This window comes from Ascaphus truei, chromosome 2, assembly GCF_040206685.1.
Source record: "Ascaphus truei isolate aAscTru1 chromosome 2, aAscTru1.hap1, whole genome shotgun sequence".
Lineage (NCBI taxonomy): Eukaryota > Metazoa > Chordata > Amphibia > Anura > Ascaphidae > Ascaphus > Ascaphus truei.
The window spans coordinates 397271891-397299155 of record NC_134484.1 but is presented as its reverse complement, the minus strand read 5'-3'; the positions used below and the strand labels follow the sequence as shown (position 1 = coordinate 397299155).

The following is a 27265-nucleotide window of genomic DNA, read 5'->3' as shown; positions in this document are numbered from 1 at the left end:
GCATAGTAAAGAGAGCCCTTTATAGCACATTTATAGAAATTAAAGGTGTCTAATATGGTAGCATTTAGTAAATATGGCCCCTAATGAACAGTTTTTACTTCCTTATGATAGTGTTGCTTCGGTATGATATGTGCATCACGATTATTATAAAGTAGCACATACATTAGAAATGTATGGAATTGGGTGAGATGTATTTTTGCATTGATGCCTTTTAGCATTTCTGCAGCTGGAAGCTAGATTTGAAAGAGAAAGGAACCATTTAAACCACCACATTAAAACCAAGAGACATTTGTGGAAGGGTTGTTTTTTGTAATCTGGCGTGAGCTGCTTCTCATCACAAAATACCCAATACAGGGACATTTCACATTACAAGGTTCTATACAACTTTGTGCCTTCAGTAACGTTTGCAAGGTAACCATGTGACTTAACACTCATATTTTAAATATTGCTTTGTAACCTTGATTAGATGTACGTGTTTTAAAGTATAAGCGTTTCCTCTTTCACAGGCTTCTAGATTTAAAATATTTCTATTTGCCATACACAGGAGATCTGAACCTCAACGTTGTAGCAATGGCACTCTCTGGGTATACGGATGAGAAGAATTCCCTGTGGAGAGAGATGTGCAGCACTCTCAGGTTGCAGCTGAACAACCCATACCTTTGTGTTATGTTTGCCTTTCTCACAAGTGAACTTGGCATATACGATGGGGTTTTGGTAAGTTCCATTCTCGTTGTATCAAACTACCATAAACAAGCTGGCTGATACTTACTCCAAGCCTGCTTAGTCTGAGAAGTTTAAAGTTTCTTAGATAAGCAAGGGGAGCTTTAACCTCACGCGTCTCTTGAAGTGTACTTCTTCATGTGTACAATTGAAGACGAGATCAATGAGGTCTTGAAAATTCCATACACTATAATTTCACATACTGTATGAAGAACTTGCATGTTGGTCACATACATCAACGAATTTAGACTTTTCCTCTGAGTAAGAGGAGTTGTCTCCACCTTCACAATCTCAGACTTTAGCCTGCCATATTAAGTATAGAATAATGTGACGGTAATCGAACCCTTCACCTACCCAGCCAAATGTGACATCTTTTAAAGCATTTCAAGCCTGGGACTGTAGTTATAGGTGTATGTGGGTTAATTCTTGCTGGACGGACTAGGAGAATGTTGTTGTTGTTTTGTTACAGGCCTTGAATCAGGCATCAGAAATTGTCATTTAAGTAAGGTATAAAACTATTCAGGATTATGTTTATTTGCATTGATTGTCCATCGCACTTTCCAAGACATTGTTCTCGTCCACTTATTTCAGTATGAAAATTCTGTAGCTGTGAGGGATCGAGTGGCGTTTGCTTGTTTATTTCTTAATGATACTCAGGTAAGATGGAAAGCATTTACATGGCACATATCGGTCTGACTCTTGCAGCACTGAGTTCTAAAAATCAAAAAGATAATTTTGAAGTGACACTTTTTTGCTGGCACCTACAGAGTTTTGATAGAAAAATCCCTTGTTTTGTAACAGAATTCCATGCCGGAAGTGATGTCACGCTACTATCCGCCACACCCGCACATGCGCAGAACCCAGCGCTTCCCTCGCACTTCTAGCCCGCATTGTACCCACGCTCACGCCACATCCGCGCATGAGCAGACCTCAAAGTGCTTCCCTCACTTCCAGCGATGCGGCTGGCGGGCTCGCCGCACATGTGCCATAACGCACGACCGGCGCAGGCACGGCCGGCGCCATGCGCAGCCTGCACGTCGAACAGTGGCGGCTCGTGCCGCACACGTGCAGGCTCGCCCAGCACCCCGCACATGTGCAGGACCCCAGAAGTCGGGCGCAAGTTCCATAATCGGCCTTCTAGACCCCTTCCAATGCCTGGCCTAAACCGAACAACTTCCATGCTCATGTCCCTGTACCACACCAAACTCTCTGCTGCACAGATGGGCCCACTCACAATGCTACACACAAAAACAAACAGTCACACACACACACACACTGTCACTCACACAGTAACACTCATACACAGTCACACACATGCGCGCGCACACACACACTGTCACACACAGTCACAACGAATTCACAGTTGGTATAAATATAGACGTGCAAATAGTTAAAACAAGGGGGGTGCTGAGCACGCACGTTCTAAGTCAAACTTCTTTGCGGTTTGGCACTGAAATTGTGTTTGGATTTTAAATAAAAACATCACCATCACAAATACAATTTCTGTGACAAACGAGAAAAGTGTCACTTAAAATGCATGTGCTTGGTGCGCACACTTTTTTTTGCTAATGTACGTGAAGAGATCTGTGAAGTGCTGAAAAGTCTCTATGCTTTCATTTTATAGCATAAAGAACTCTTATGTTGCTTTATTAAACTATTACAAGCTGTACAAAAACTGCAGACTACATAAATGTCATTATTTGATGCATGGAGCCTCAACATTTGTGCAGTTGCCCCATAGTTTGGGTATTTGGTTAGCCAGGCAGAATAATCTCCCTCACTCTGTATTCCTTTACACTGCAGCTAGTTAATCCTCATAGGGAAGTCTTAAAGCAGAAACACTACATTCCCCCTTTTTTCTTTTCTTATTGTTGTATGTGTAAAACATGTGACAATGTATAATTGGCTACATTCTTACCTAAGCTGGCAATTGTTTGGTGCTCCTGTTATAAATCAGTAAAAATCCTAATTGTGTGCCTAACATAATGGCTGCTTTTCAGTTTCAATCAATCCTTCAGTCTGTGTAAGGCCGCGTCCATGGTGTGAGAGCGTGCGCTACCGTCCACGTGACGTGTGCCTTTACCTGCAGCAATCTGTGGCCTGGGTAGATGTGTCTGGAGGGGCGTGGCCATGACATCACAGAGCTCACGTGACCCGGCCGTCGCGCTAGAAAACACATTTATTTCCTCGCGCATCACGAGCGCTGGCGCTTCTGGTCGGCCGCGCGCTCGAAAGACAGCCTCATAGAGGCACATCATTTTGATCGCGGTCGCGATAACCATGGACGCGGCCTTACTCGGCAGCTACAATGTATCCTTATATTACTACGGTAATATTATTGTTACAGTTTACCGCTCAAACTGCTGGGAACATTGGCAACAAATGATCACACAGGAAATTGATGCAAAGATATTGCACTGCTTTGGAAATGGACTAAAACCTGCTGTAGAAATCAAAGGATGCTTTAAAACAGATTAAGAGTTGAATAAAAATAATAATTAAAAAAAAGGGTCACTATCATAATAGGGAACAAATGTATTTAATTTAAAAAAAAAATAAGGTTTCACGTTTTGCTTCTTTAAAGTGATGAGGGGAACTATCAATTGTGCGATATGTAATTGTGTGCTAACCGCAATGTACTTCTTGCTGCTGCTTGGAGAACATAACTAATGAAACATTTTTGCTTAAACATTTGCAGTTAAGTAGATACATTGACAAGCTGACCAATGAAATGAAAGCGTCTGGGAACCTTGAGGGAATTTTACTTACTGGTTTGACAAAGGATGGGGTCGATCTAATGGAAAGCTACGTTGACAGAACTGGTGATGTTCAGACAGCAAGTTACTGTATGTTACAGGTTGGTTGTTCTCGTTTGTTCATACTATGCAGAGGGGTCTGTCACAAGTTGTAGGTTGCTGAGCAGATACAATTTATTCAGCTTTTAATTTGAACCAGAGCGGAAGAGGGGAGAGTTATTGAAGTGAAACTTCTTTAGTGGCACCTCATTCCTAATGGGACAAAAATGGATTGTGGGGATAGAAAATGAAACGGATGTGACGTCAAAGTGCTGACGTCACAGTGCTGGCAGTTGAGGCCAGGCTGTGTTCTGGCAGCTCCTAACCATCTTTGTTCCCCCCCAAACGGTCCCCCCCACCCGCTCAACATTTACTCGCCGCCGCAGCTCCTAACGAGCACTGCTCCCCCCACCCGCTGACATGCCGCCGGCGCCGCTCCCCCTCAAAATTAAATTGCCGCCACTCCCTGCTGACCTCCCCCGGCCGAGGCATGGAAATGGGGGGGGGGGGGGGAGGGTTGAGTGCGCTGCGTTCCCCACAGCACCATCAGAAGGGGATCGCTGCAGCGCTCCCCTCGAAGCCAGCTGACGATGACGCGCTGCCCCCCTTCCCCCGCCGACACTGCCTCCATCGCCTCTGCCCACGCAGTACTTCCGGAGGGGGGGGGCGTTATTAAGGTATCTGCCCCTCACATACTGCCTGCCTTTGAGGGGGGTTTGTGAGGGGGGAGGAGAGACTAAGACAGAGCCGCCGCGGGTCCGCAGCTCTGCCTGGGGTGGGGGGAGTCAGGAGAGAGGGGGCAGGACACAGAAAGAGAGACACACATAACACTGACAGACACACACATATACATATACACACACACACACACACACTGACTGACACACATACACACACACTGACTGACACACATACACACACACACACACTGACTGACACACATACACACACACTGACTGACACACACACACACACACACTGACTGACACACATACACACACACTGACTGACACACATACACACACTGACTGACACACATACACACATACACACACACTGACTGACACACACACACACACACACTGACACACATACACACACATACACACACACACACTGACTGACACACATACACACACACACCCACACACTGACTGACACACATACACACACACACTGACTGACACACATACACACACACACACACACACTGACTGACACACATACACACACACTAACTGACACACATACACACACACTGACTGACACACACACACTGACTGACACACACACTGACTGACACGCACGCACACTGACTGACACATGCACGCACTGACTGACACACATGCACGCACTGACTGACACACATGCACGCACTGACTGACACACATGCACACACTGACACACATGCACACACTGACACACATGCACACACTGACTGACACACATGCACACACTGACTGACACACATGCACACACTGACTGACACACATGCACACACTGACTGACACACATGCACACACTGACTGACACACATGCACACACTGACTGACACACATGCACACACTGACTGACACACATGCACACACTGACTGACACACATGCACACACTGACTGACACACATGCACACACTGACTGACACACATGCACACACTGACTGACACACATGCACACACTGACACACATACACACACTGACTGACACACATACATACTCTCTGACTGACACACATACATACACAAACACACATACATACTCTCTGACTGACACAAATACATACTCTCTGACTGACACACATACATACTCTCTGACTGACACACATACATACTCTCTGACTGACACACATACATACTATCTGACTGACACATACACTGACTGACACGTGTGCCGAGCACGCGCATTATAAGTCAATTTCTGTGACAAAAGTCAAAGACGTTTCACTTACTATGCGCGTGCACAGCACACACAGCTTTTTTTTTTGGTTTGTGACTGTATCATTATTATGCTTTGAGCCTCACTCGGATGTTGTTCTTTGTAGGATACAACAAAAATGTCTTCAGGTGCTTGACACATGCTTAAATGCATATAGAAGGGTGCAACCAATTATGGGTTTTCAGTTTAATCTTGTTGTTTAAGGGTTCTCCATCTGATGTTCTGAAAGATGAGAGAGTTCAGTACTGGATAGAGAACTATAGGAATCTGCTCGACGCGTGGAGGTTTTGGCACAAGAGAGCAGAGTTTGATATCCACCGAAGCAAGCTTGATCCCAGCTCAAAGCCATTAGCACAGGTTAGTATCTGTGTAAAAGTCTGCTTCCGACATTTTTATATTCTCATTATAGTGTTCATGCTGATACTAATACAGTGTATTAGTATCAGCTAATGATGAATTAGTTTCAGCTAATGATGCTCTTGAGTTTCAAAGAAATAAGATTGATAATAAACAATTCTCCAGACTCTTACTCCTCCACATTGCGCATGGATCCCTCCTCGTGTTTTCTTTATTATGCTTCTTGCTTCCTTTGAGGTTTGTCTCCAATTTCCCCTCTGGGGAGTCTGTCTGTTCCCTACATGGCACATACAAACATTTTGTATGAGGCCTGCACTGGTCTGTCTTACTTACTTAACTGTCCTGCATTTCGTTGGCTCATCCTTCCACAACATCCTACCTTACTCGTGTAACAACTACAGTTTTTCAATATAAATCGTTAAGCGCAATTTAGTTTTTACAACATTCATGCAAATGGCATGATGCTTACTCATTTCTAAAATGCTTCTGCCAGCAACCTTACAGCTTAATTTATAAACACTTAGAGCATAATTAAACTGTGATAGTGTCAATTGGGGCACTTTCACATGGAAACTCTTGTAGACTTCAATGGGAGTTTGTGTAACAGTGCCCCAATTGGCACTATTGCATTTTAATGGATGATCCCCTGAAACACAGAGGTAAGGATAATTCACCCAAAGTAGGGGACTTGTTACTTGGTTTAGACATACACAGCTGTCTCTGTGATCTTGTAATGCCAACCTATGATGTGAATCTTTTTCTCTTGTTAGGTTTTTGTAAGCTGCAATTTCTGTGGAAAGTCCATCTCCTACAGTTGTTCATCGATACCTCACCAAGGCCGGGGGTTTAGTCAGTATGGAGTCAGTGGATCACCAACCAAGTCTAAGGTCACCAGCTGCCCTGGATGCCGCAAGCCTCTCCCTCGCTGTGCTCTTTGCCTTATAAATATGGGAACGCCGGTCTCCAGTTCCCCAGGTAAGTTATTTTGTCAGATTGTACCAAAAATACTTTTTTCTGTAAAATGTGTGTGTGTGTGTGTGTGTGTGTGTGTGTCCTCTTGGTGGAATGCAGGGGGTCTCCGGAGCTGAATCACGTTAATTTAAACTCGGAGGAAACCCTGTTTCCCCGAGATAGTTACATCGTAAGATGATGCCGGTATCTAATTAAAGGCCCTGCATCATGCAGGCCAATATTAAGCTGCAAGGCATGACATTGTGGCTTTTTATTGGCCTACGTCGTGTGTCTGTGTACTTTTTTTTTATACTATAATTTTAGTATATATGAACCTATATACCACCTAGTGAAAGTATAAATGTAAAAAAATTAAAATGTGTAGAAAAGTATATGCACACTTACAATTAGAATTGCATAAGTGGATAAAAGCTAATCACCAAGGGGTGGGATCCTTGAGTCATAAGAGAGTGTCCTTCACAGTGATCCGCGCTGGAGCCTCTTCTGTGTGTTACCAAACCAATATAATAAACATTCTGTCAATTCAGTGTAGCAATGCATTTTTTAATTCACATTCTTTGCGTTTTTATATTACTATTTCATCATGAAATAATGCAGAAGCACAATTATAAAAGGCAAAGTTTTTACAAAAAATAAATATAACATGAAAATGGTCTTCTCCTGCAGAACAACCTACTGCTTCCTCGGACCACAAAAATATTTTTGTATAAAATTGCACACATTTGCAATTGAATGAAAACATGTGGGCAGACTTGGAATGTATTCCACTTTGCTTAGCATGTCACTTGAGCACTTGTATAAGAGCATTAATAATTAGACTTTGAGTGGACTTAAGTGGATAATTATTAAGGTATACATCTCTTATCTGCTGAAAGAGCCATTGTGTTCTGGTGTACTCCAGTGCTGAAGGAATAGGTCTCGCCACTGCCCAGCCTTCAGTGCTGAAGCTTGCACAAGGCATAATGAACTTCATTATTTAATATTAATGCAGGTATAAAGGAAGATATAAAATGCTGATTATTATGTAGAATACTGCATCTATCCCTTGCAAAAATGCCTGATTGCTGCTGCTGTTCTTTAAGGAGCCTCAAAGTCCGATGAGAAGGTGGACCTCAGCAAGGAGAAGAAACTGGCTCAATTTAACAACTGGTTCACATGGTGTCATAACTGCCGACACGGTGGGCACGCCGGACATATGCTCAGCTGGTTCAGGTGAGAATTCAATGTCCTACAAATATTAATACGTGTGTTTTAGCGCAGTGTTTATCAACGTTTTTGGTGCTTTACAACACTGTTGAATTAAAATGGATTGGTTTGTATGGATTTATGGCCTATAGCCAGGAACTGGGACCAAATAGTAATTCAGCACTGATACTAACGACTGAGCAGAGGCATAGAAACTCGCCCACCTGTTTCACCTCGCCCAGGATTCGAACTCAGGATCTTTGGATAGAAATTTTCAATTGAGAATAAGGATTGAGGTTTATAAGTAAAAATACATATTTTTATAAAATGTATGTTTTTTATATGTACCTAATTGACCAAATAAAATGATCAAAAGTCAGAATCCATTTTTGTTACCAATATAACTTAAAAAGCTTATGCTAATATATTAATGTCACACTTGAGCTTGATGTTTTCTGGTGATTTCGTTGATATTAGGACGCATGCGTGATAAGCAGACATTCATTACATCTTCGACACAGTTGTCTTTCCTTTTTCTGCATTTAATGCTCGTAAGGGGAAAATCCGAACTCGCATGAACAGGATGTAGAAAACTGCATCAAAACAATCTGCTTTTTGGAATTTTAGAATATTCTTCTCTTAACAGAAATCCAGAACATATCCAGAGATAACTTGGTGTTTTTGATTTTACTGCGATCAGTTGAAAGAGAAGCCAACTTCTTTGGATATTGTAAAATCTAAGTCAGATGAAACGGGCATAAACATATCTCTCTAGTCAAGGATGGAAAGTAACGTTGGATATTGTGCTCCAAGGTTTCCAAATGCTCCACCATGAGGGCAACAATGTCTTTTGTTAGGGTTTTATCAGAGGAAACATTTCAAGATTACCCTCTCTAGTTCTATTTTTCCAGATAATTATAATTTTTTAAATGCCAGTAGTTTATCCATAGAAGTAAGGATGTTTTCATTTTGCCCTTGCATACTGGTGTTCAAACAAATCAGGTGCCTAAATATCTCTGCCAAGTATGCTAGTTTGGCACACCAAGGTTCGCTGCGAAGATATTCACAAAAACTTCTATTTCCTTTGGATTAAAAAAACATGTTCATATACACGAGCTAACAATTTTTCCCCCTGATAACCAGCATACTTTGGTGTGTAAAATTTAACTTTCTTACTAAGAATCCATATCGTTTCAAAGCTGTTTAAAGAGGCTGGTCTTTAGGGGCCGTGATTTCACAAATGTAACCATTAGAAAAACTTGATCTAGTACAGACTTCAATTTGATCCTTTAATGTTTTTCCAACAAGGGCTTACCTATGCAAAAAGCAACAGGTAGATAGCATATTTGGATTCTATTGTGTTTAGAAGTGACAAAGTCTTTGACAGATCCCAACATGGATGTGGCACCATGGGTGCAAATATCCCTACGACGACCATGAAAGTTCCACATTTTCTAAGTAGGTAGTTAAAGTATCAAATATATCTTGGGTATCCTCTTGTTTTTTAGAATTTGTCTGCAGCATAAAAATTAACTTATTTCATTTTCCTGGATGAAGCGATCAAAAGCTAATAGTTGTGCTTTACCGCTGTCAGTGGACGTGTCAACTTGCAAAGCAAAATCTGACTTTTTAAGCTCATTAGAAACATTCTCCTATTTTAGATGACATTTTTATTATTCTTCAAATTGTATCATCCGAGAGCGGAATTTTGGTAATTTGTTCCGCTTCTTTGAACATTTTCCGAACAATCATATGACACACGGGCAAAAAAGTGACTGGGCTATAGTATGTGGCTTAAGTTGCTGTGCTATGATTTCTGCGACCTGATAAGAAGCAGTTTGAACTTTATCGGACACGTTCTTTATCGGATACGTTCTTTATCGGACAAGTTTGAACTTTATCCGACACAAGCTTTTCTAAATAGTTCGCTTGTTTCGATTGCAGTTCCACCAACCTTTTGAAATAGTTCAAATATTTTCCCTCGAGATGCGCACGTCTTTTAAATTTGCTAGAAACCATGGCTTTGTTCGAAAGTTTATCACCGCACACAACACAATGGGAGAGGGCCATCTTTATCTCCAAACCAAGAAAATCCCATCCTCCATTAACTGTCGACAAATTTTTAGAAATCTTACTTGGCTTGGTGTCGCTCAAGATGGGTTTTTAGTTATCACATATTTCACTGTCCTGTTTCCTTGTAATAAATCTATCCATTTCATAATGGTTTTATAACGGTAATGAATTGTAACTCCAAATATCACTCGGTGCACCACAACGCTACGTCTATACTCAATCAGGGAATAGCACGAACTGAAGCAATGCAGATGGGGCAGTAGTGGGATTTGCTAGCTCCCTCTTTCATTGGTCTAGCTGTGCTTATGGGCTGTTTACACTAGGTCGTGAATAAGCATACTTGATAATGTCGTAAATTAAATAAATCTTCCCGGCGCCCTACTGTCGGCTTCACATAACACTGGTTTAGCGAGCTATACATATGTACGTATATATCTATCCTCTGTGTACATACTAGTAGGTAAATAAAATTATTAATATACGTATGTTAAAGTATATTTTGGTTCAAAGTATGAATAATAAGTAAAATAAGAGCAAAACAATACATTGAAAGGAATATTAGTTTTTTGCCTCAGGTGTGCAACCAACTGCGAGACAGAATTCTGTGTGTGGTTTGAAGTCCGGTAGTAGATAGCACACGTTTACTACACGTTGTGTGTGCCAGTTTTCGTTTTTAAAAGGATTTATATGCATGTTGATTATAAGCACTGACTCACACTTTCTCTTTTTCAGGGACCATACAGAGTGCCCTGTTTCAGCATGCTCTTGTAAGTGTATGCAGTTGGACACGACCGGAAACCTCGTTCCTGCAGAAACTGTCCAGCCGTAAACCAGACCTACAAGTGAGGCCTCCTAGTACGGCATTGGCGCAGTCCCATACCTCAAACCAAGACAACCAACATTTATATTTACATGTATCTGATATGCATGACATTGTGAGGCTTTACTGGGTAGAGCCAAGTGTTGCTACAATGATCCTACTACAGTGTCGCCTGTACTACAGTACCTTTGTAAAGCTCGTACAGGCTTTTTTTTTTTTTCTTATGAGTGTTGTGATAGGAGCGATCAATCAATGTCCCTAACCCATCCATTTTCTAATTCCTGGTTAAAAAAATGCTTGCTGTGTTAACATAATTGCTTCTGGAAATAGATGAGAAATGTGTGGAAGTAACACGCAGTTCTGAATGCTATCCATATGTGGTTGTACGTTAGTTCAGTGGTTGCAGGTCCGTGGGCACCAAAGAGATTTATTTTTGAAGTTGTACTAAAATGTGTTTGAATTGGTAATTCAGTGTGTAGCTGAAAACGTAATGTTTTCACCTACAGCAGATGACTAACAAAATATTTGAGCTACAAAACCGAAGTAATATTTCATTAAACTAGTCCTAGAAAATTACCACTTTTTGTTTTGAAGGAACTGCATCTTGGTCCCATGATGCCATCAAGGCTTAGAAGTACTAATGATATAACTTTTTATAGTGCTAACATATACCTCCAGCCTTTAACGCGTTCTTCAGTTCCCTTAGTGAAGGTTATACAGGACAGACTGGCTCTGTCTATATTGGTGATAAGAATTATTGGGCTTGTAGGCAGCACAACAAACAATAAAGCAATATTTAAAAAAAAGTTTCCAATTATTTTTAGAAACCATTAAATAAGCATGTATTCACGCAGACTACACACATATACCTATGTGAAATAGTGTCGTCTGTTTTGTGTTCAAAAGCCTACAACACGGGAACAAACCATATAAAGATAGAGCAACTAAAATGTGTACATTAGATTGGTCTGTTTTTGCCATTTAAAAAGGAGCATACCCCATATTTAACCACTAAACACACAAAAAGCAAACTGCCTTTTTAGTGTAATTTATTATTTCTTGATTTTAACTTATTGTAAACGTTTTGTAAGGATAAGGTACATTGCACAATTCATTAATAAAGTTCACTGAGGTGATTTTAATTGTAAAACAAATGTGATTTGCAGTTATTGGGTTTAATTGGGAGTTACATTTGCAGTTCAACTTTGCAACATATTAGGCTGGGACCATGGTGCTTTCGCCCCGCGCGGAGGCTGGGAAGTGACCCGTGTGAAGCGGATGCTTTCCCTGGCCATGGTGGATGGGCTGAGGGGCGTCACGGAGCTGGTTCACCTTCATTGGGCGAACCGCTCACGTGACCGGCCGGTCGCGCCAAGACTTTAGTTTCAACTGATTTCTTGCGAACCGCGCGCCCCCTCCCGCCGCATGGACGAGATCACTGCCTTAAGGCAGTCTGATCACTCAGCGTGCCTCCGCACGGTCTGCAGCACCATGGCCCCAGCCTTACAATTCACACAGTATGTAACCATTCATCATGTACATCAGAATAAGATCTTTTATAACTAATTTAAACCAATGTCTAAATTGTCCTGAACTTAGTTCTCACAGTAATGTTTAGAAAGTATGTCATTACAATTCATAATAAAAAGAAAAGGAAGAGCACTGTGTTCCCTGTTATGCTTTATAAAAACTAGCCGAGACCCGGCGTTGCCCGTGAGTTAAATTTCCCGCTCCCTCCTCTCCCCCTCTTTCTCCGTTCCCCCCACCCCCCCAGAGGGAGGGACAGTGGACAGGAGGGGGGTGACAGTGGACAGGAGGGGGGACGGACAGTGGACAGGAGGGGGGACGGACAGTGGACAGGACAGACACCCGGCATTGGCCGGGCTTAAAATTTCCCGCTCCCTCTCCACTCCGTCTGTTTCTCCGCTCCCCAACCCCCTCCGCAGCTCCGGTCCCCACCTTACAGGAGGAGGGGGCGGTAGGGAGAGTGGAACGTCCGGCGATCCGAACAGGCGACTCCCCACCTCTCGCCAGCCGTGACTGCGCACCACCCCCCGCACCAATCTCCCCCCCCACGCGGGCAAGCAGGCTCCCGTGCACGCGGCCCCCAGCTCGCGCTCCCTCAGGTGCAGGGTGCAGGCTCCCGTGCACGCGGCCCCCAGCTTGTGCTCCCTCAGGTGCAGGCTCCCTTGCATGCGGCCCTCAGCTCGCGCTCCCACAGGTGCAGGCTCCCATGCACGCGGCCCCCAGCTTGTGCTCCCTCAGGTGCAGGCTCCCTTGCATGCGGCCCTCAGCTCGCGCTCCCTCAGGTGCAGGCTCCCATGCACGCGGCCCCCAGCTTGCGCTCCCTCAGGTGCAGGGTGCAGGCTCCCTTGCACGCGGCCCTCAGGCTGCCCCCTCCCGGCCGTCCGTTCCGCTGCTTGGTCCCGGCCGGTTTAGGCGGGAGGCACCGGGGTGTGAGGCGGCGGGAGGCACCGGGGTGTGAGGCGGCGGGAGGCACCGGGGTGTGAGGTGGCGGGAGGCACCGGGGTGTGAGGCGGCGGGAGGCACCGGGGTGTGAGGTGGCAGGAGGCACCGGGGTGTGAGGCGGCGGGAGGCACCGGGGTGTGAGGTGGCAGGAGGCACCGGGGTGTGAGGCGGCGGGAGGCACCGGGGTGTGAGGTGGCGGGAGGCACCGGGGTGTGAGGTGGCGGGAGGCACCGGGGTGTGAGGCGGCGGGAGGCACCGGGGTGTGAGGTGGCAGGAGGCACCGGGGTGTGAGGCGGCGGCCCTGCTGCAGGGTTGTGAGCTGGGAGGCAGGCGGGGACAGAGTAGTGAAAAAGGTGAACAAAATAAAAGTGCGCAACTACAATAGATAAGTGACGTGATAAGTGTAATACAATGGAATAGGTGACCTTGTGTATATATTGAAGTATATGGAGCGTCTGCAGCTGTGACACCAGGGATGGCTCTGGTCCCCCCTATAAGCACACAAAAATACAAAAAACACAGCGCACAACGCTCATAGTGCATTAAATGATATCTTTAGTAACCAAAATAAGGAGGTAAGTATTGTGCGTACATTTAAATAAAATAAACAAGCATTTCAGGGTTATTGTTACCCAAACACCAACGGACGCCCGTGATAGTCTCGTGGCTCTCTCCTTCTCACTCCAACAGCCTCGGTGTAGGGTCTGGATAATCTCCACTCCAATCGCTGGTATTTCAGCCTCTCGCCTTGGGGTAAGGCTAGTACAGTCTCACGTAGGTGAACAGCAGTCCAGAATGACCTCCGCTTGTGTGCGCAATGCCCGTCACTGCACAGGTCTCGTTTGCAACGGAGCAGCGGAGCACACGCTGTTTGGCGTCCTGGTCGAGCCCATGTGGTTTCGAAACGCGTTGGACTAAGAACTTTGCGAATCCTCTATATCCCAGCACTCCCAGAGAACCGGTCCGGTGTTCTGTAGACTTGCGACGAACTCTCGCGGTTTTATGACGTCACAGACCCGGAAGCGCTCGACCAGGACGCCAAACAGCGTGTGCTCCGCTGCAAACGAGACCTGTGCAGTGACGGGCATTGCGCACACAAGCGGAGGTCATTCTGGACTGCTGTTCACCTACGTGAGACTGTACTAGCCTTACCCCAAGGCGAGAGGCTGAAATACCAGCGATTGGAGTGGAGATTATCCAGACCCTACACCGAGGCTGTTGGAGTGAGAAGGAGAGAGCCACGAGACTATCACGGGCGTCCGTTGGTGTTTGGGTAACAATAACCCTGAAATGCTTGTTTATTTTATTTAAATGTACGCACAATACTTACCTCCTTATTTTGGTTACTAAAGATATCATTTAATGCACTATGAGCGTTGTGCGCTGTGTTTTTTGTATTTTTAGGCGGGGACAGAGGCTGGAGGCTCAGGGGTTTGAGGCCCCAGTGTGTGCTGGGAAGGGAGGCGCAGGGGTTTGAGGCCCCGGTGTGAGCTGGGAAGGGAGGCGCAGGGTTTTGAGGCAGCGGTTTACTTACTTACCTGGGCGAGTGTGTGTGTGTGTGTCAGTTGGGTGACATCATAGAGCCACCAATCTGATTGGCCAGAGGCTGAGGACCAATCAGATTCACCAAATCTACAACCCCACAAATTTCAATTTTATATATTAAGATAAGTGTGTAAATTATATCTGCTTTCTGAAACCAAATATACAGACGACATTGTGCAGCTTGTGGGACATTTGCATTGGCTTCCTTGTGATCAGTTTTTTTTTTTTTTTTTTTAAATGACAGTCTGGTTCCACTGAACTGTTAACCCTTTAAATGCCAGACACCACAGAATCATGTTTCATGGCCCCCCTCTAGCAAGTCACGATCATATGGTTGTTCAAGTGATCACAATGGTCCACCTTCCTTTCAGACCGCGAGAAGAGGTGAACACGCTAAAGATCATGATGTAGCTAGCTCATGGGGCACCCTATGGGTGTTTTTGAAACAGAGACAAGAAACAGCAGGACATTTAGGTTAATAAAGCCAGAAGTGACATGGACATGGACTGCAACAGGTAAAATAAATTGTTGAAATGTAGCAAAAAAAAAAATAGGACTAACTGAAAGGCGGCCAACTTTCATCTCGCCCATTTTTGGTCCTAATGAAGCAATTCCTTACATTTAGGGCAATGTAATTATCTACACTGCCGATCGATGGATCCTGCTTCCCAGGCACACAATGCCTGCCAAATCCATGTGGTGTGGCTTCCCAAATAATGGCTGTAGCAACCCAAAGAAGCTTAATACAGAAGACATCAGTATAAAGAGTGAAAAAATATACATACGTTATGACATTACACAACTGATTTATTTAAAGACAGTATTTTGAATGAAATGCTGCTTTGAGGTGAAATAGGCAAAAAGCTGAGGAAACACATAATTTGCCTTGCTTTACAGTAAGGAGACCAGTAGTAAAACTATCATGGAAAAAAAGAAACCCATTGCCATATCCCTGCTAAAATTAAGGTAATCAGAGAAAGTACAAACCACATTCAAGTCATTCAGCCGAGTCAAAAGTAGACATTGGGTTAATATTTGAAAATGTGGCAATTCTCCCCCAAAACTGATTTTCTCTCTTCAGAACAAGTGAGGTCACTGAGTGCTGCACCAAAACACAGGAGTAGCGGGAAGCACATAGTCCCTACTCTGGAGAGCAAGGTGGTAACGATCATTAATAAGCTTGTAAACTCAAAATGAACAGTAGGGCAGCTAATTGCTTTAATCAAGAATATTTGGGAATAACTGAGCATAAAATTATTACAAATTATCAGTTTTCGTAGAAAAAAAACATTTGTTTTTCCTTTGTTTCTATGGTAAAAAATGCTTTGATGAGGGATTATGGGGGTTTAAAGATGCAATTCAAGCAATTTCCTTTAAATCAGTTCTGTACTATGAGAAAATACTTGTAGCATTAAAAATTAAAAAAAAAACATTTTTAAATAGATTTTTAATGTATTCTAATTTAACAGGCATTTTTGTTCCTATAGAAACTGTCACGGCAGACCAGTACTTTTAACAGCAAAACCTTCAGGGATCACGATCACTAAGCCCCGGACAAAGTAATTGAATAAACGGGATTTATTCTAGCATGACCAGCAACTACACAATATCACACACACCACACTGGGGACCTGGGGAAAGTCTCTAGCCTCACTAGCTGCCGCTCCTCCAGGAATCCAAAATGCTATTTGTGCAATAGCAATTTTGAATCAGCTGCCAGCTTCATTCTGTCAGCTGTGTGTGTGATCACTCCCACTAGCACAGAGCTCCGATCGCAGACTCTGAACTCATTACGCGGTGAGCGCTGGCTCCTCACACCGCTCCCCTGAGCTATTTTTAACATTGAATAGGCGCACCAGCCAGTAAAGGGCTCAACAAAGGCTCAGCCGGGCAAGCCTAACAGAGGGGGCTGACTTACAATATAAGGCTTCTTGGAGAGCGTGAATTCAAACTGGCACACAGAAACCATGCCTGCGGGGCTCAGACCCAGCAACTGATTGTGTTAGCCAGCCATGTTCCTCCCGCTGGGTAGGCACTTCAGAGTCTGGGGAACACAATGAGCCCTATTCCCTGATCTGATCGGCTGCCTTTCACAACTCACCATAAGCCCCGACACCTCAGCTGTTCCCCACCTTTATCCTGATCATATCCTTCCTGTAGACAGCTTCAGCTAAGTGAATTGCTGAGTCTCCTTCCATAGAAAGGATACTTACCGTCACAACATAATTTACATTTTGCAGGACTGACACTAAATCTCATCACAGGACAATATTGAGTCACTGAACTGGGGAATTGCTGTCACAGGGAATAAAGGCTTTACCAACAATCCTTTTACATTTCCCTACCCCAGACATTAAAATATATTTGGCTGAAAAACACATTAACCAGCCAGCGTACTTTGTTTTAGGGGTAGCGAGCTGGGCTTCACCTTTGTTTTGCGATGCCAGCTACCCCGCAGAAACCATTTACAAAGTCCCTTCCCCATCTGACAGGCTCTGGCTCAAGCTCTGCCCTCTGTCTAGCAGTACACCAATTATATCTAGTGCCTGCTTGGTCACATGATCTTCCACACAGAACTTTGCATTGTAGGTAGGTTTGCAGCAATAACAGTGAATTAAATAACCCCGAACAAAGCAACCGATTACAGGAGAACAGATCGATCGGCAGCTTAGCTAATCACTTGTCAGTGTACAGATTGTATTGATGTACATATGGAATGGATATGTTTTTTTTTAATTATTATTTAAGAGAAAGGCAGCTTGAACTGCAGCTTTAAAATCCTTCATTTATCAAATGATAACATTGAACATAAATAAAATCTATGGGCAAATTATATTTACGCATCTGATAAGAATGTATTTCAGACAACATGAAGAAAAAGTGTGTTTACATATTGTTTAGTTAATGCATTTAAGAATTGTTTTGCTCGCGTTTCTGCTATTTTCTGGGAAAATAAATTAAAACACTAGAAAAATAATTCATGTTATGGTTTGTAAATTCTGGCAAAATTACAATATGTTCAAAGCAATATGCTACAAACACAAAAGAGCTACAAATGTAGCTAGAAAAAAAACTTTATTTCAAAAAGCGAACAAAATCAATCACATTTATACAATACAATGGCAAAAAAAAAAAAAAGTATAATCAAATCAATGACTAAATGTTTCAAAAGTACACCCTTGTGAAAATTAATGAATAGGCTGCAGTTTAATGTATATGTACACAAAATATCAAAGGCTTCTGTTAATAGAATAAGCCAATTGCTGAAATATTTACAGCTATTGACCAAAACCACCCAACTCTAACACTCCCTAAACACAAGTGCAAGACCATCCAATGGTGAAACACTCCCAGTACGTATTAATGTGGGATATAATTGCACAAAACCCCCATAATGTAAGAATGGTCACAATGTAAAGATTTTTCAAATTTAAGTGCCATTTTCTCTAAATATGTGGTGTTGTAGGGAATGAGGTTTGTACGGATATATTCTGCACCAATACATTTTGCTGTACTTTCATTTTCAGTGTTTAAATGTCCTGGAGTTGCCACTTAGAACATAACCAAGGTTACAGTAAAATTAGTTCATTGGAACGGATGTCATGTACAATTACTGTGGTATTATTTTGGCTTCTAAATGGCAAACTGTTACTAGTTTGTACTCTTCTACTGATGTGTATTACGTTTGTAAATACTTTCCTGTGAAAATGAGAATGTGCAATAGACTAGTTATTTGGGACATGCAACATCAATCACTTCCCGTAGACCCAAATGGATAGTACTGAGGAAATTCATGGATAATTTTCAAAGCTTCATCATAGAGACCAAGATCTGAAGGAAAAGCAAAATAGACCATTTACACACAAAAAAAAACAAGATTTGTATTACTGATAAAGATCAGAGAAACACAATGACTGTGAAAGAACAAACATTGTTACAAATAGGAAGCAACTGGGCAATAGTTTACATTTCAGAAAAAACTGACGTTACTTTTTCTAAACCCCACCATTGCTGAGTAAATAGCAACAAGCCAATGTGTTAATGTATTCACGCTCTTTACTAAATGAACAATGTTTTCCCATAAAGTGGTAAAAAAGTAAGAAAAAAAATGGGAATGAAGCCAATCCACAACTTTCCCTTCAAAATAATTTCATTTTATTTGCTTTGACAGAAAAGTGTAACGAAGTACGGACAATAGTCCCCATTGCCCTTGTGACCCGAGATTAATATTGGTATTAATTGCTCGGGGTGGTGGCGCGATTTTCCCATACTATGCATTTCCAAATCGAAAGCCAGGTGGAACATTGCCATAAACCAACCTGTTTCGAGGTCAGACCTGTGCTTTAGTACAGCCCAACCCTCTTATAACGCTGTGCTAGGGGTCCAAAAGAATCACATCGCGTTAGAAATGTACAATTGTATGCATTATACAATAAAGTATTTAAGACACCAATAATCGTGTTGTAAAGTATTCATAAATACGAAAATTGGGAGCCACGCTTGCATTGCGTTATAAGCGGATTCACGTTGTAACGGGTCGCGTTATAACGGGGTTGAGCTGTATATACCTAAAGCGCTGGAGGAGGAACCGGCTGCCTCTTAAGCCCGTTTACCCCTTCACTGCCAGAGGGGCCTAGAACACATTGCTGTGCAATGTTTTGTAGGCCCCTCTGTTAGTAAAGCAGTTAAAATGCCTCATTTTCTTTTAAATAATTGTGCTATAAAATCAACCTTTTTATAGCTACATTGATCATAAGCTTTTAGCTCTAGCAAAAGGCCACATGTGAACCTTGGATTTTGTGAGGGGCTCTGCGGTGGCCCTTTTAGCAATAAGCTTAGCCTTGGGCATAAAACTAAACCCCAATCTGACACTACAAATCACTACATTTTTTAACACAGAAGGATTGAAAAGGCCAAAGAAAGTAGTTTTAGAAAAAGCAACATTTTCTAAAAGCAGCAGGAATCTTTGGATATAACATCGTATGTATTCCATTATGATTAAGGTAGTCCAATGCTTTCTGAAAGGCATGGGAAGATTAGGGAAGTGAACTACGCTTACAATCCAATTTTGCACTACAATGAAAACAATTCATAAATGCACCCCACAAAAATATTTGTATTACAATTGCCTTTTCAGCTGTCAGTTTACATGTAGATGCACTAGAACAACGTAGGAAGGGCTGGATGCAAAAAGTAAGCGAAAGTAATCCACAACTCACTGGGGTAATAAAAAATTTAAAAAATGTTATTAAACTACATTAAAAACAAATAGACAAACTACAACAAAACAAGGGGATAGCCCTCCCACAGCGCTTTCTCAGGAGTAATACTCCTTGAGAAAGCTCTGTGGAAGCGTGAAACGCGTGGGAGGGCTATCCCCCTGTTTTGTTGTAGTTTGTCTATTTGTTTTTAATGTAGTTTAATACATTTTTTTTATTACCCCGGTGAGTTGTGGAGTGCTTTCGCTTAGTTTTTGCATCCAGCCCATCCTACGTTGTTCTCTTGCGCCTGGTTCTTGGATTGGTGTGACGCGCAGCAGCCTTGCAGGTTTACATCACACAGGACTTGTGTATATCCTACGTGGGGGAGACTGTGCCTCACACGGAGAGGCCATACTCCGCACCACAATAACGGACGAGAGGGGAAGCCAAGATCAACACTAAACTCCGAGAGGGGGCTTCAGAGGTAATTTTACTTTTTCCTGTCGTGCATACCCACCACCAAGTGTTGCAGCTAAGAGACAGTATATATCTATACATATCTCATTCCCATACTTTTCTCCGTTTATTCCAATCTCTTATTTTACCTACATTGGATGTTACCAGTTCCTGTCCATCACGATACTTACTTACCTGCAAATTTCAACTGCTGTCTAAACTACAATCAAACTCATTAATATACATTATATTTGTGGGACTTATTGTCCTTCCAGGTTATTCTTGGAGCTAGCAATGGCTTACTTGCTACATACATGTAGATGCAGGCTTTCCCCCCCCCCCCCCCACTCACCAAAAGGACTTCCATCTTCTCGGAATGGGACGTATGATACGCCTATAATTGTTGCTTTTGGTGTAACTTTCCCAACAACTTCAAGAACTCCAGAAATCTCTTCATCCAACTAGATAATAAAAATACAACAAGGTGAGGCATTAACCACAAAATTATTTGTTAAGAAAACAATATTTGTATTAGCTGTGTACTGTTTAAAGCAGAAGGAACACTACGATGTTATCTGCAAACCTGCACTGTATGGTCTTGAAAGCTCTTGCTTTTAAAAAGGTTAAAAAGGATTCACTTTGAGAGATCACCCAGTTTAGGCAGCATTTAGAAAAATAAATTAAAAAAAAAAAAAAAAAAAAAAAAAAAACACAACAAGGGCTGTGGGGGAATTGCTTTAATAAATACCTCGGCCCAGGTCAACACCCAGACCCCTTTAACAGACCAGTGAGAGCTCTTTAGAAGTGTAATAGTACATGAGGCTGCGCAGATTCTCATGTGGACTCTAACCAGAGGTAAAAAAATGAATCTACGCTTCTAGGCTTTTTGCACAGAAGGAACCCACAATGCACTGCAGCTCATGTCCAGCAAACCTTAACCGAGCCCTCACCGTGGAATTAGGTGTGCCTGGTTAACTAACTGGTTTGCTACAAAAACATATTAAAACCAACAGCATTGTACAATGTGATACATACCGGTTCGGAGAGTTCGACCGTAGCATTTTTGCCTGCTCCATCAGATAGTACAAACGATGTCCCCGTCGGGTGAACCTATATTGAAAAATAAATGGTTTATTTCTATAATGTTGACGAAAAAAAATACAAAAAAAAAAAAATAGCTAGATGTACAAAGACACCTTTTTGACCCATTCTATTAGTGTGATTTTATGAATATCGTATACCTTTACCCCTACGGCAAAACACAGTATCACAGATGTGCGCAAAGTGGGGGACGCAAAGAGGCCCCACACTTCCCAGAAGGCATTTAAAATAAATAACGGGGATCGCGCGAGGCCTCTAACTTTCACTTACCTGGAGTTCCAATGACGCGTCCCCAGTGAAACCGGCGCCAAATGACGCCTCGGAGTCACGTTGCCATGGCAACGTGATGTCACTTGACCCCGTGGCGTCATTTGACGCAGGAGCTGTGCGGGGGGGGGGGGTGCGCGTAAGCCGGAGGGGAGTGGAGACGGGGGCGCATGCAGTTTCGTTTGCGCACCCCTGCAGAATCATATGACTATGATGTGGCGTTAGTGGTGCATGGTAAAGCGAGAGAGGTATATGTCAAGATAAATCACCCAAGGGATCCGTATACCAGCACAAATGTAGTCGAGACTAATAAATTACCCTTCTTTTTTAACAGTTGTGCAGCTATACTAGATCACTTTGCTGATTTATCTTGACAAACAGACAAAAGGAAAGTGCACATTGTGCAGGCCATTGTGTAAATTTGTATAAATTGATGTTAAGAATGCACATTGCACACTTACAACAATAACATAGAAAACAGGCAGAACTGATGTAGGCACAAGCCAACTTTTGTAGGGGGAAAAGCTGGACTCTGTAGTAGTTTCCACCAGTCCTGTTTAACCATGAACCAGTGATCCAGACAGTCCACATGACCCCTGATGAAGTGGCACGAGTCGTGGATGTAGCATGTTCCTGTCAAAGCCACATGTAAGTGGAGGAAACGCGTAGGATCAAGCAGCAGCAGCAGCACATAGACAGATTGCCAATAACCACAGCGGAGATCAAACATCTGCAGCCCCGCTTGTAACCGAAGCATCTGAAAGGAAGCCCCATTCCCAGGAGAAGAGGTGTCACTTCCAGTTTGTTGCCACGACAACCTGGAGGCTGGTGACTAGAGACCATATTAAGTCCTGAGGTATCAGCAGAGACACACAGCACATTGGGATAGGCTATGTGAACAATGGGATCAATACCCTCTGCATCCCAAGCGGTGTACTGAATAGTCATAAGCTGTAAGAGTAGCTAGATAGTCACCTGACTAGTTTATCATAAAGTAATCTTGTTGCCAGATTGGAACTTTGTAGCCGGTGCTGAACTGCCTACGCACTTCGTGTTAGAAAGCTCTCAAGGCACGTTTTGGTTGCCCCAAAACGTGCCTTGATAAAGCGCTCTAACGTGAAACGTGCGCGTCTGCATCTCAAATGCAGACTTCCCACGCCTCCGCATGGAACCTACAAGCAACATAGTTGCAAGTTACTGCTCGTGTACAATTTGTTGCTCAACCTTGGAAGACCCGATGGTCTATGGGTGTCTGGGAGGGGGTCGGTAGCAGCATCACCGACATCCATGTCACCTCCGGTTACAGAGTTCCAATCTGGCAACAGGGTTACTTTATGCTGAACTGGTCAGGCGACTATCCAGCTACTCTTACAGTTTATGACTATTCAGTACACTGCTTGTGATGCAGAGGGTATTGATCCCCATGTACAGTATCCCAATGTGCTGTCTCTCTGCTGATACCTCAGGACTTAATACGGCCTCTAATCACCAGCCTCCACCTCAAGACTAACTGTTTATTACATATATACCACCCAGCCACAAGCCTACCCTCACAAAGGCTCTAAATTCTCAATGACAGAAGTCTTACATTTTAAGCAGCGTGCACTTTACCTCAGGCATGCTCTCTTAGGCTGTGCTTTTAGTGCTGGCGATGCTACAAAACAAATGTATTGCCGCCGTCGCGTGCGCTTATAGTAGAAGTGGCACGACTGCCTGTCCACGATCGCTGGAAGTCAAATCAATTTGATTTTCCAGCAACCGCAGCGCGACGTCACCATCACTATAAGGGCAGCCTTCATTTACTCACACAGTGTAGTATCAGGTTCACCTTCAACACTGTGGCACCTGTAACACCTACATAGTGTACCGTCTTTCTTGCTGTCCGATTAGGACATTGTGGCAGACCAGGCAAGGGTATATTTTTTTTTATTCGCAATGATACTGCTATAGGATCTGAGAGTATGCCCTACAGGGATCTCCAGTGTTAATGGTTGCTAGTCCCCCCCCCCCCCAAACTTCATCTGCTCGATTTTTGGCCAAGGGGATATTTTATCTACCGGTTATACCTTGAATAGGTTTAGAGACACTACTAGGTCCTCCTACTCATATAGCCATTACAGCCACTCCAGAACACCCACCATAGTGTTCAGACATTAGGATCTATATTGCGTTTAATTATCGTTTTAACACTCCTTATTTTACTTGGATACTGATTAATAAAATTATTTTAATATACCTCGCAAATAAGGCTGAGTCCCCTGTGCCGCTGACCGTGCTCATGCTTGGAGAGCGGTGACGTCACCAACTCTCCAAGCTTGAGCGCCAGGTGTCCTTGCTATTTCTCAAGCGCGCGGGGGCGTTGCAGGCAAGCTGAGCGCGGTTCAAAGTCAGATTGTTTTGTTTACGCAAGCGCCAAGCGTGGGTGAGCATCCGTGCCCTCGCTCCGCGTGAACGGGGACACAAAAATTGAAATAGCCAGAACCTCACCAAACACCGCACGGTCAGCGGCACAGGGGACTCGGCCTAACCCAGCAGGTGGGTGGATGCCCTTACTGGGTTTCTCTCACGTAGTCTATATCTATATTCTACACAGAGAGCAACACCACTAGCTGTTGCTTGGGTACCCTCACCAGTATACATCTATCCTATACAACCAGCTAAAAAAGATAAACTACCGCCCCCCCCCCATCTTTAAATCAAATAAACAACAACATTTGGTATATAGTTTATATGGGAAAAAACTCAGCTTATTTGGATGGCTCCACCTCTCGATTCTCGGAGATCTGTGTCCCTTGGTTCCGCCACTCAGGTATATCCACACATGTAGATTAAAATTATCTGAACAATGTGATTTATGTTGTATTTAAACTGATGTTTACTACGCTCTATATACAAATGCTGTTCCATTCCCTCCTCTCCTAATCCCTCCCCAAATGTGATATTACCAGACTACATGGATCAATGTTCTCCCTTCCCCTCCCTTTTATGTATCCCTTTCCCCTGTTTTTTGAAAAATGATCAATAAAAAAATTCAACAAAAAAATAAAATAGATATTCTTACACGAAACTCCCATTGCAAATTAACTTGTGTAAAATATATAACCGCAGCAGTCAATGGAGATCAGAAGTAGGAGGGGATCCGCAGCCCGCATCGCCGGGTTTATACACACAGTAATTACAATGTGTGTGTGTATTTTGTATGTAGTACAGCGCTGCAGTCTCCCCCAAACACACTAAACCTGCGTGTACTCATCAAATCCCACTGAAGTGACAGAGTGCCAGGGACTTGCCCCCGTGCCGCTCCCCCTGTGTGCGTTACCTTCTCCACCTTGCCCACGAAGCTCACGGGCCTGCCTATGTGCTGAGCCAGCATGCTGGTGTTGATGCGGGTCCTCGGACCCTCGTGGATATCTCCCATTGTGACCGTGAGAATTCTGACTGAGCGCGCTGCGTGACAACCGCACTCAGCTGGCGGGAAATTCTAACTTCCGGCACATCGCCGGCACCACGCGGGCTACGTAGCCTCGCTCTTACCGACCAATGAGACGCCGAGAACACTTTCCCAGGGCTGGGCGGGGTTTGAAGGGATACGCCGCCATGTTTGACTCGGGCAGCAAAATCCACACAGAACTTCTGAATGATATTGACTGACTGGTGAAATCACGAATATAACTTGCTCGGTGACAGTGAAAAGCAAAAAGGTGTTAGCAACATAATAAACTTGTCATAAATGAACCGTTTACAATATACAGAGGGAAAGACTTGGGTATTCTGGTTTATCACCTGTCAATCATGGGGGTGCTTATAGTGCCGGCGACGGAAAACAAATGCATTGCCGCCGCCGCGTGCGCTTATAGTGTGCGCGACGGTGACAAAGCGACGTCGCCGTCGCGAAAACTGGTAGCCGGCAAAATTTGATTTTTCAAGGTCTGTCGCGTCACGTGACGGCCCTTGAACAAATCAAATTGTCGGAATCCCGCAACGCCACCGCCCGGCGGAACATAACTTTCGCCATTGGCGACGTCACCCATCGTGTCGCCGTCGACGGCACAGCCTAAGAAATGTAACCGGGTTCATACGTCTGGCGAGCCATTCAGTTTAGTGACTAACCTTGTCAGGTGATCCAGGGAAACAGAAAACACTACTAACTATTATTGGAAAAAAAATATTTTGTCACAAGTCATAATCCACAATAATAAACCTTACAAGGTTAGTTACAAGGCAAAAGTCTGGTCACAATTTACTTTAACCCTTTCAATGCCTGAGGAGCCCCCCAGCCAAAGAGTTAATCCTGGAAAAAAGGGGGGGGGGGGATCCTCCGGCGCGTCATTCCACTCGTGATTCCAGGACACATGCAACGTAAAGAAGAAATGGGGGATCACAATCAGGTGTAATTCAATACATAGGAGCACCTTATAGCATTAAAAAAAGGTGGAACACACTTACATCAAATAATTGATCCTCTGGTACAGATGGGGGGGGAAGAGAGGGGGACCCCTTGATGATTCCTCAAAACGGTTTTTGGGCATCACAGGCCACCATACAGAGAGAAAGCACTATTCCAGTTTGGCCAACATTTCGTCCGGAGCACATGCGCGACAGGCGGGAGCTGTAGAAGGAGTGTGTGAGGAAGAAAACAAACGGAAGGAGACCCGGTTCGTGCACGAGTTCTTGGAGATCCTCCCTGCTGTTTACTGGAACCTGCGCACCATCCTAACAACTTACCAGCTGGAACGGAGGCCACGAGAGACCACCCATTCTTTGGAAGGACGCTCTGTGGAGTCTGGACATATCTCCTCTCTATGCCAATAGTAATTGGCCGCTTGGGAGTTTTTAATCTCTATTTTATTTATTGTTAATAAACAGTGTTACACTATATTTCCCTTCTCTTCCCTATTTTGAGGAATCATCAAGGGGTCCCCCCCTCTTCCCCTCCCCCATCTGTACCAGAGGATCAATTATTTGATGTAAGTGTGTTCCACCTTTTTTAATGCTATAAGGTGCTCCTATGTATTGAATTACACCTGATTGTGGTCCCCCATTTCTTCTTTACGTTGCATGTGTCCTCGAATCACGAGTGGAATGACGCACCGGAGGATCTCTCCCCCCCTTTTTTCTGTGATAATATAGAGGTTGGTGAATCACCTCTAAGAGACTCGGGCAGCAGGTTTACACTTTGTGAAGGACTGAAGTCTTGGACTATACAGTAGGACTTTTGGCGCAATTATTCCATTTCTCTTTTAAAGAATTAATCCTACCCTCCAACTGTACCTTTTAACAGAAGAGAACCAATAGTGCAGACAATAAACAAATTTATCAGCACATAAGTAAAATGGAGGCTTACATAGTATCAGCATATATCGGGCGTTTG

At 43.6% G+C, this 27265-nt stretch overlaps 2 protein-coding genes across 2 annotated transcripts; one reads left to right on the top strand and one right to left on the bottom strand.

Annotated features, from left to right (window-relative positions):
- The first annotated feature begins 518 nt into the window (after nucleotides 1–518).
- On the top strand, nucleotides 519–12510 carry MIOS (meiosis regulator for oocyte development). Its single transcript, XM_075587275.1, has 7 exons — nucleotides 519–714; nucleotides 1312–1377; nucleotides 3419–3577; nucleotides 5653–5805; nucleotides 6576–6780; nucleotides 7860–7989; nucleotides 10768–12510. The coding sequence occupies exons 1-7, from the start codon at nucleotides 571–573 to the stop codon at nucleotides 10862–10864; spliced, it is 954 nt and encodes a 317-aa protein (XP_075443390.1). The 5' UTR covers nucleotides 519–570; the 3' UTR covers nucleotides 10865–12510.
- A 5417-nt stretch (nucleotides 12511–17927) lies between these two features.
- On the bottom strand, nucleotides 17928–25402 carry RPA3 (replication protein A3). The gene is made up of 4 exons (XM_075587274.1): nucleotides 25214–25402; nucleotides 21562–21636; nucleotides 20879–20987; nucleotides 17928–18700 (listed from the first exon to the last, which is right to left on the bottom strand). The coding sequence occupies exons 1-4, from the start codon at nucleotides 25310–25312 to the stop codon at nucleotides 18618–18620; spliced, it is 366 nt and encodes a 121-aa protein (XP_075443389.1). The 5' UTR covers nucleotides 25313–25402; the 3' UTR covers nucleotides 17928–18617.
- Nucleotides 25403–27265: the final 1863 nt, after the last annotated feature.

What these genes read in the sequence shown, in the direction of transcription:
- MIOS (XM_075587275.1), top strand. Translation starts at nt 571, where the DNA reads ATGGCACTCTCTGGGTATACGGATGAGAAGAATTCCCTGTGGAGAGAG. An exon ending in GCATATACGATGGGGTTTTG is followed by an intron (nt 715 to 1,311) that starts GTAAGTTCCATT and finishes CACTTATTTCAG; the next exon opens with TATGAAAATTCTGTAGCTGT. An exon ending in CAAGTTACTGTATGTTACAG is followed by an intron (nt 3,578 to 5,652) that starts GTTGGTTGTTCT and finishes TTGTTGTTTAAG; the next exon opens with GGTTCTCCATCTGATGTTCT.
- RPA3 (XM_075587274.1), bottom strand. Translation starts at nt 25,312, where the DNA reads ATGGGAGATATCCACGAGGGTCCGAGGACCCGCATCAACACCAGCATG. An exon ending in TCGTGGGCAAGGTGGAGAAG is followed by an intron (nt 21,637 to 25,213) that starts GTAACGCACACA and finishes TTTTCAATATAG; the next exon opens with GTTCACCCGACGGGGACATC. An exon ending in AGAAGATGGAAGTCCTTTTG is followed by an intron (nt 18,701 to 20,878) that starts GTGAGTGGGGGG and finishes CTTTTCCTTCAG; the next exon opens with ATCTTGGTCTCTATGATGAA.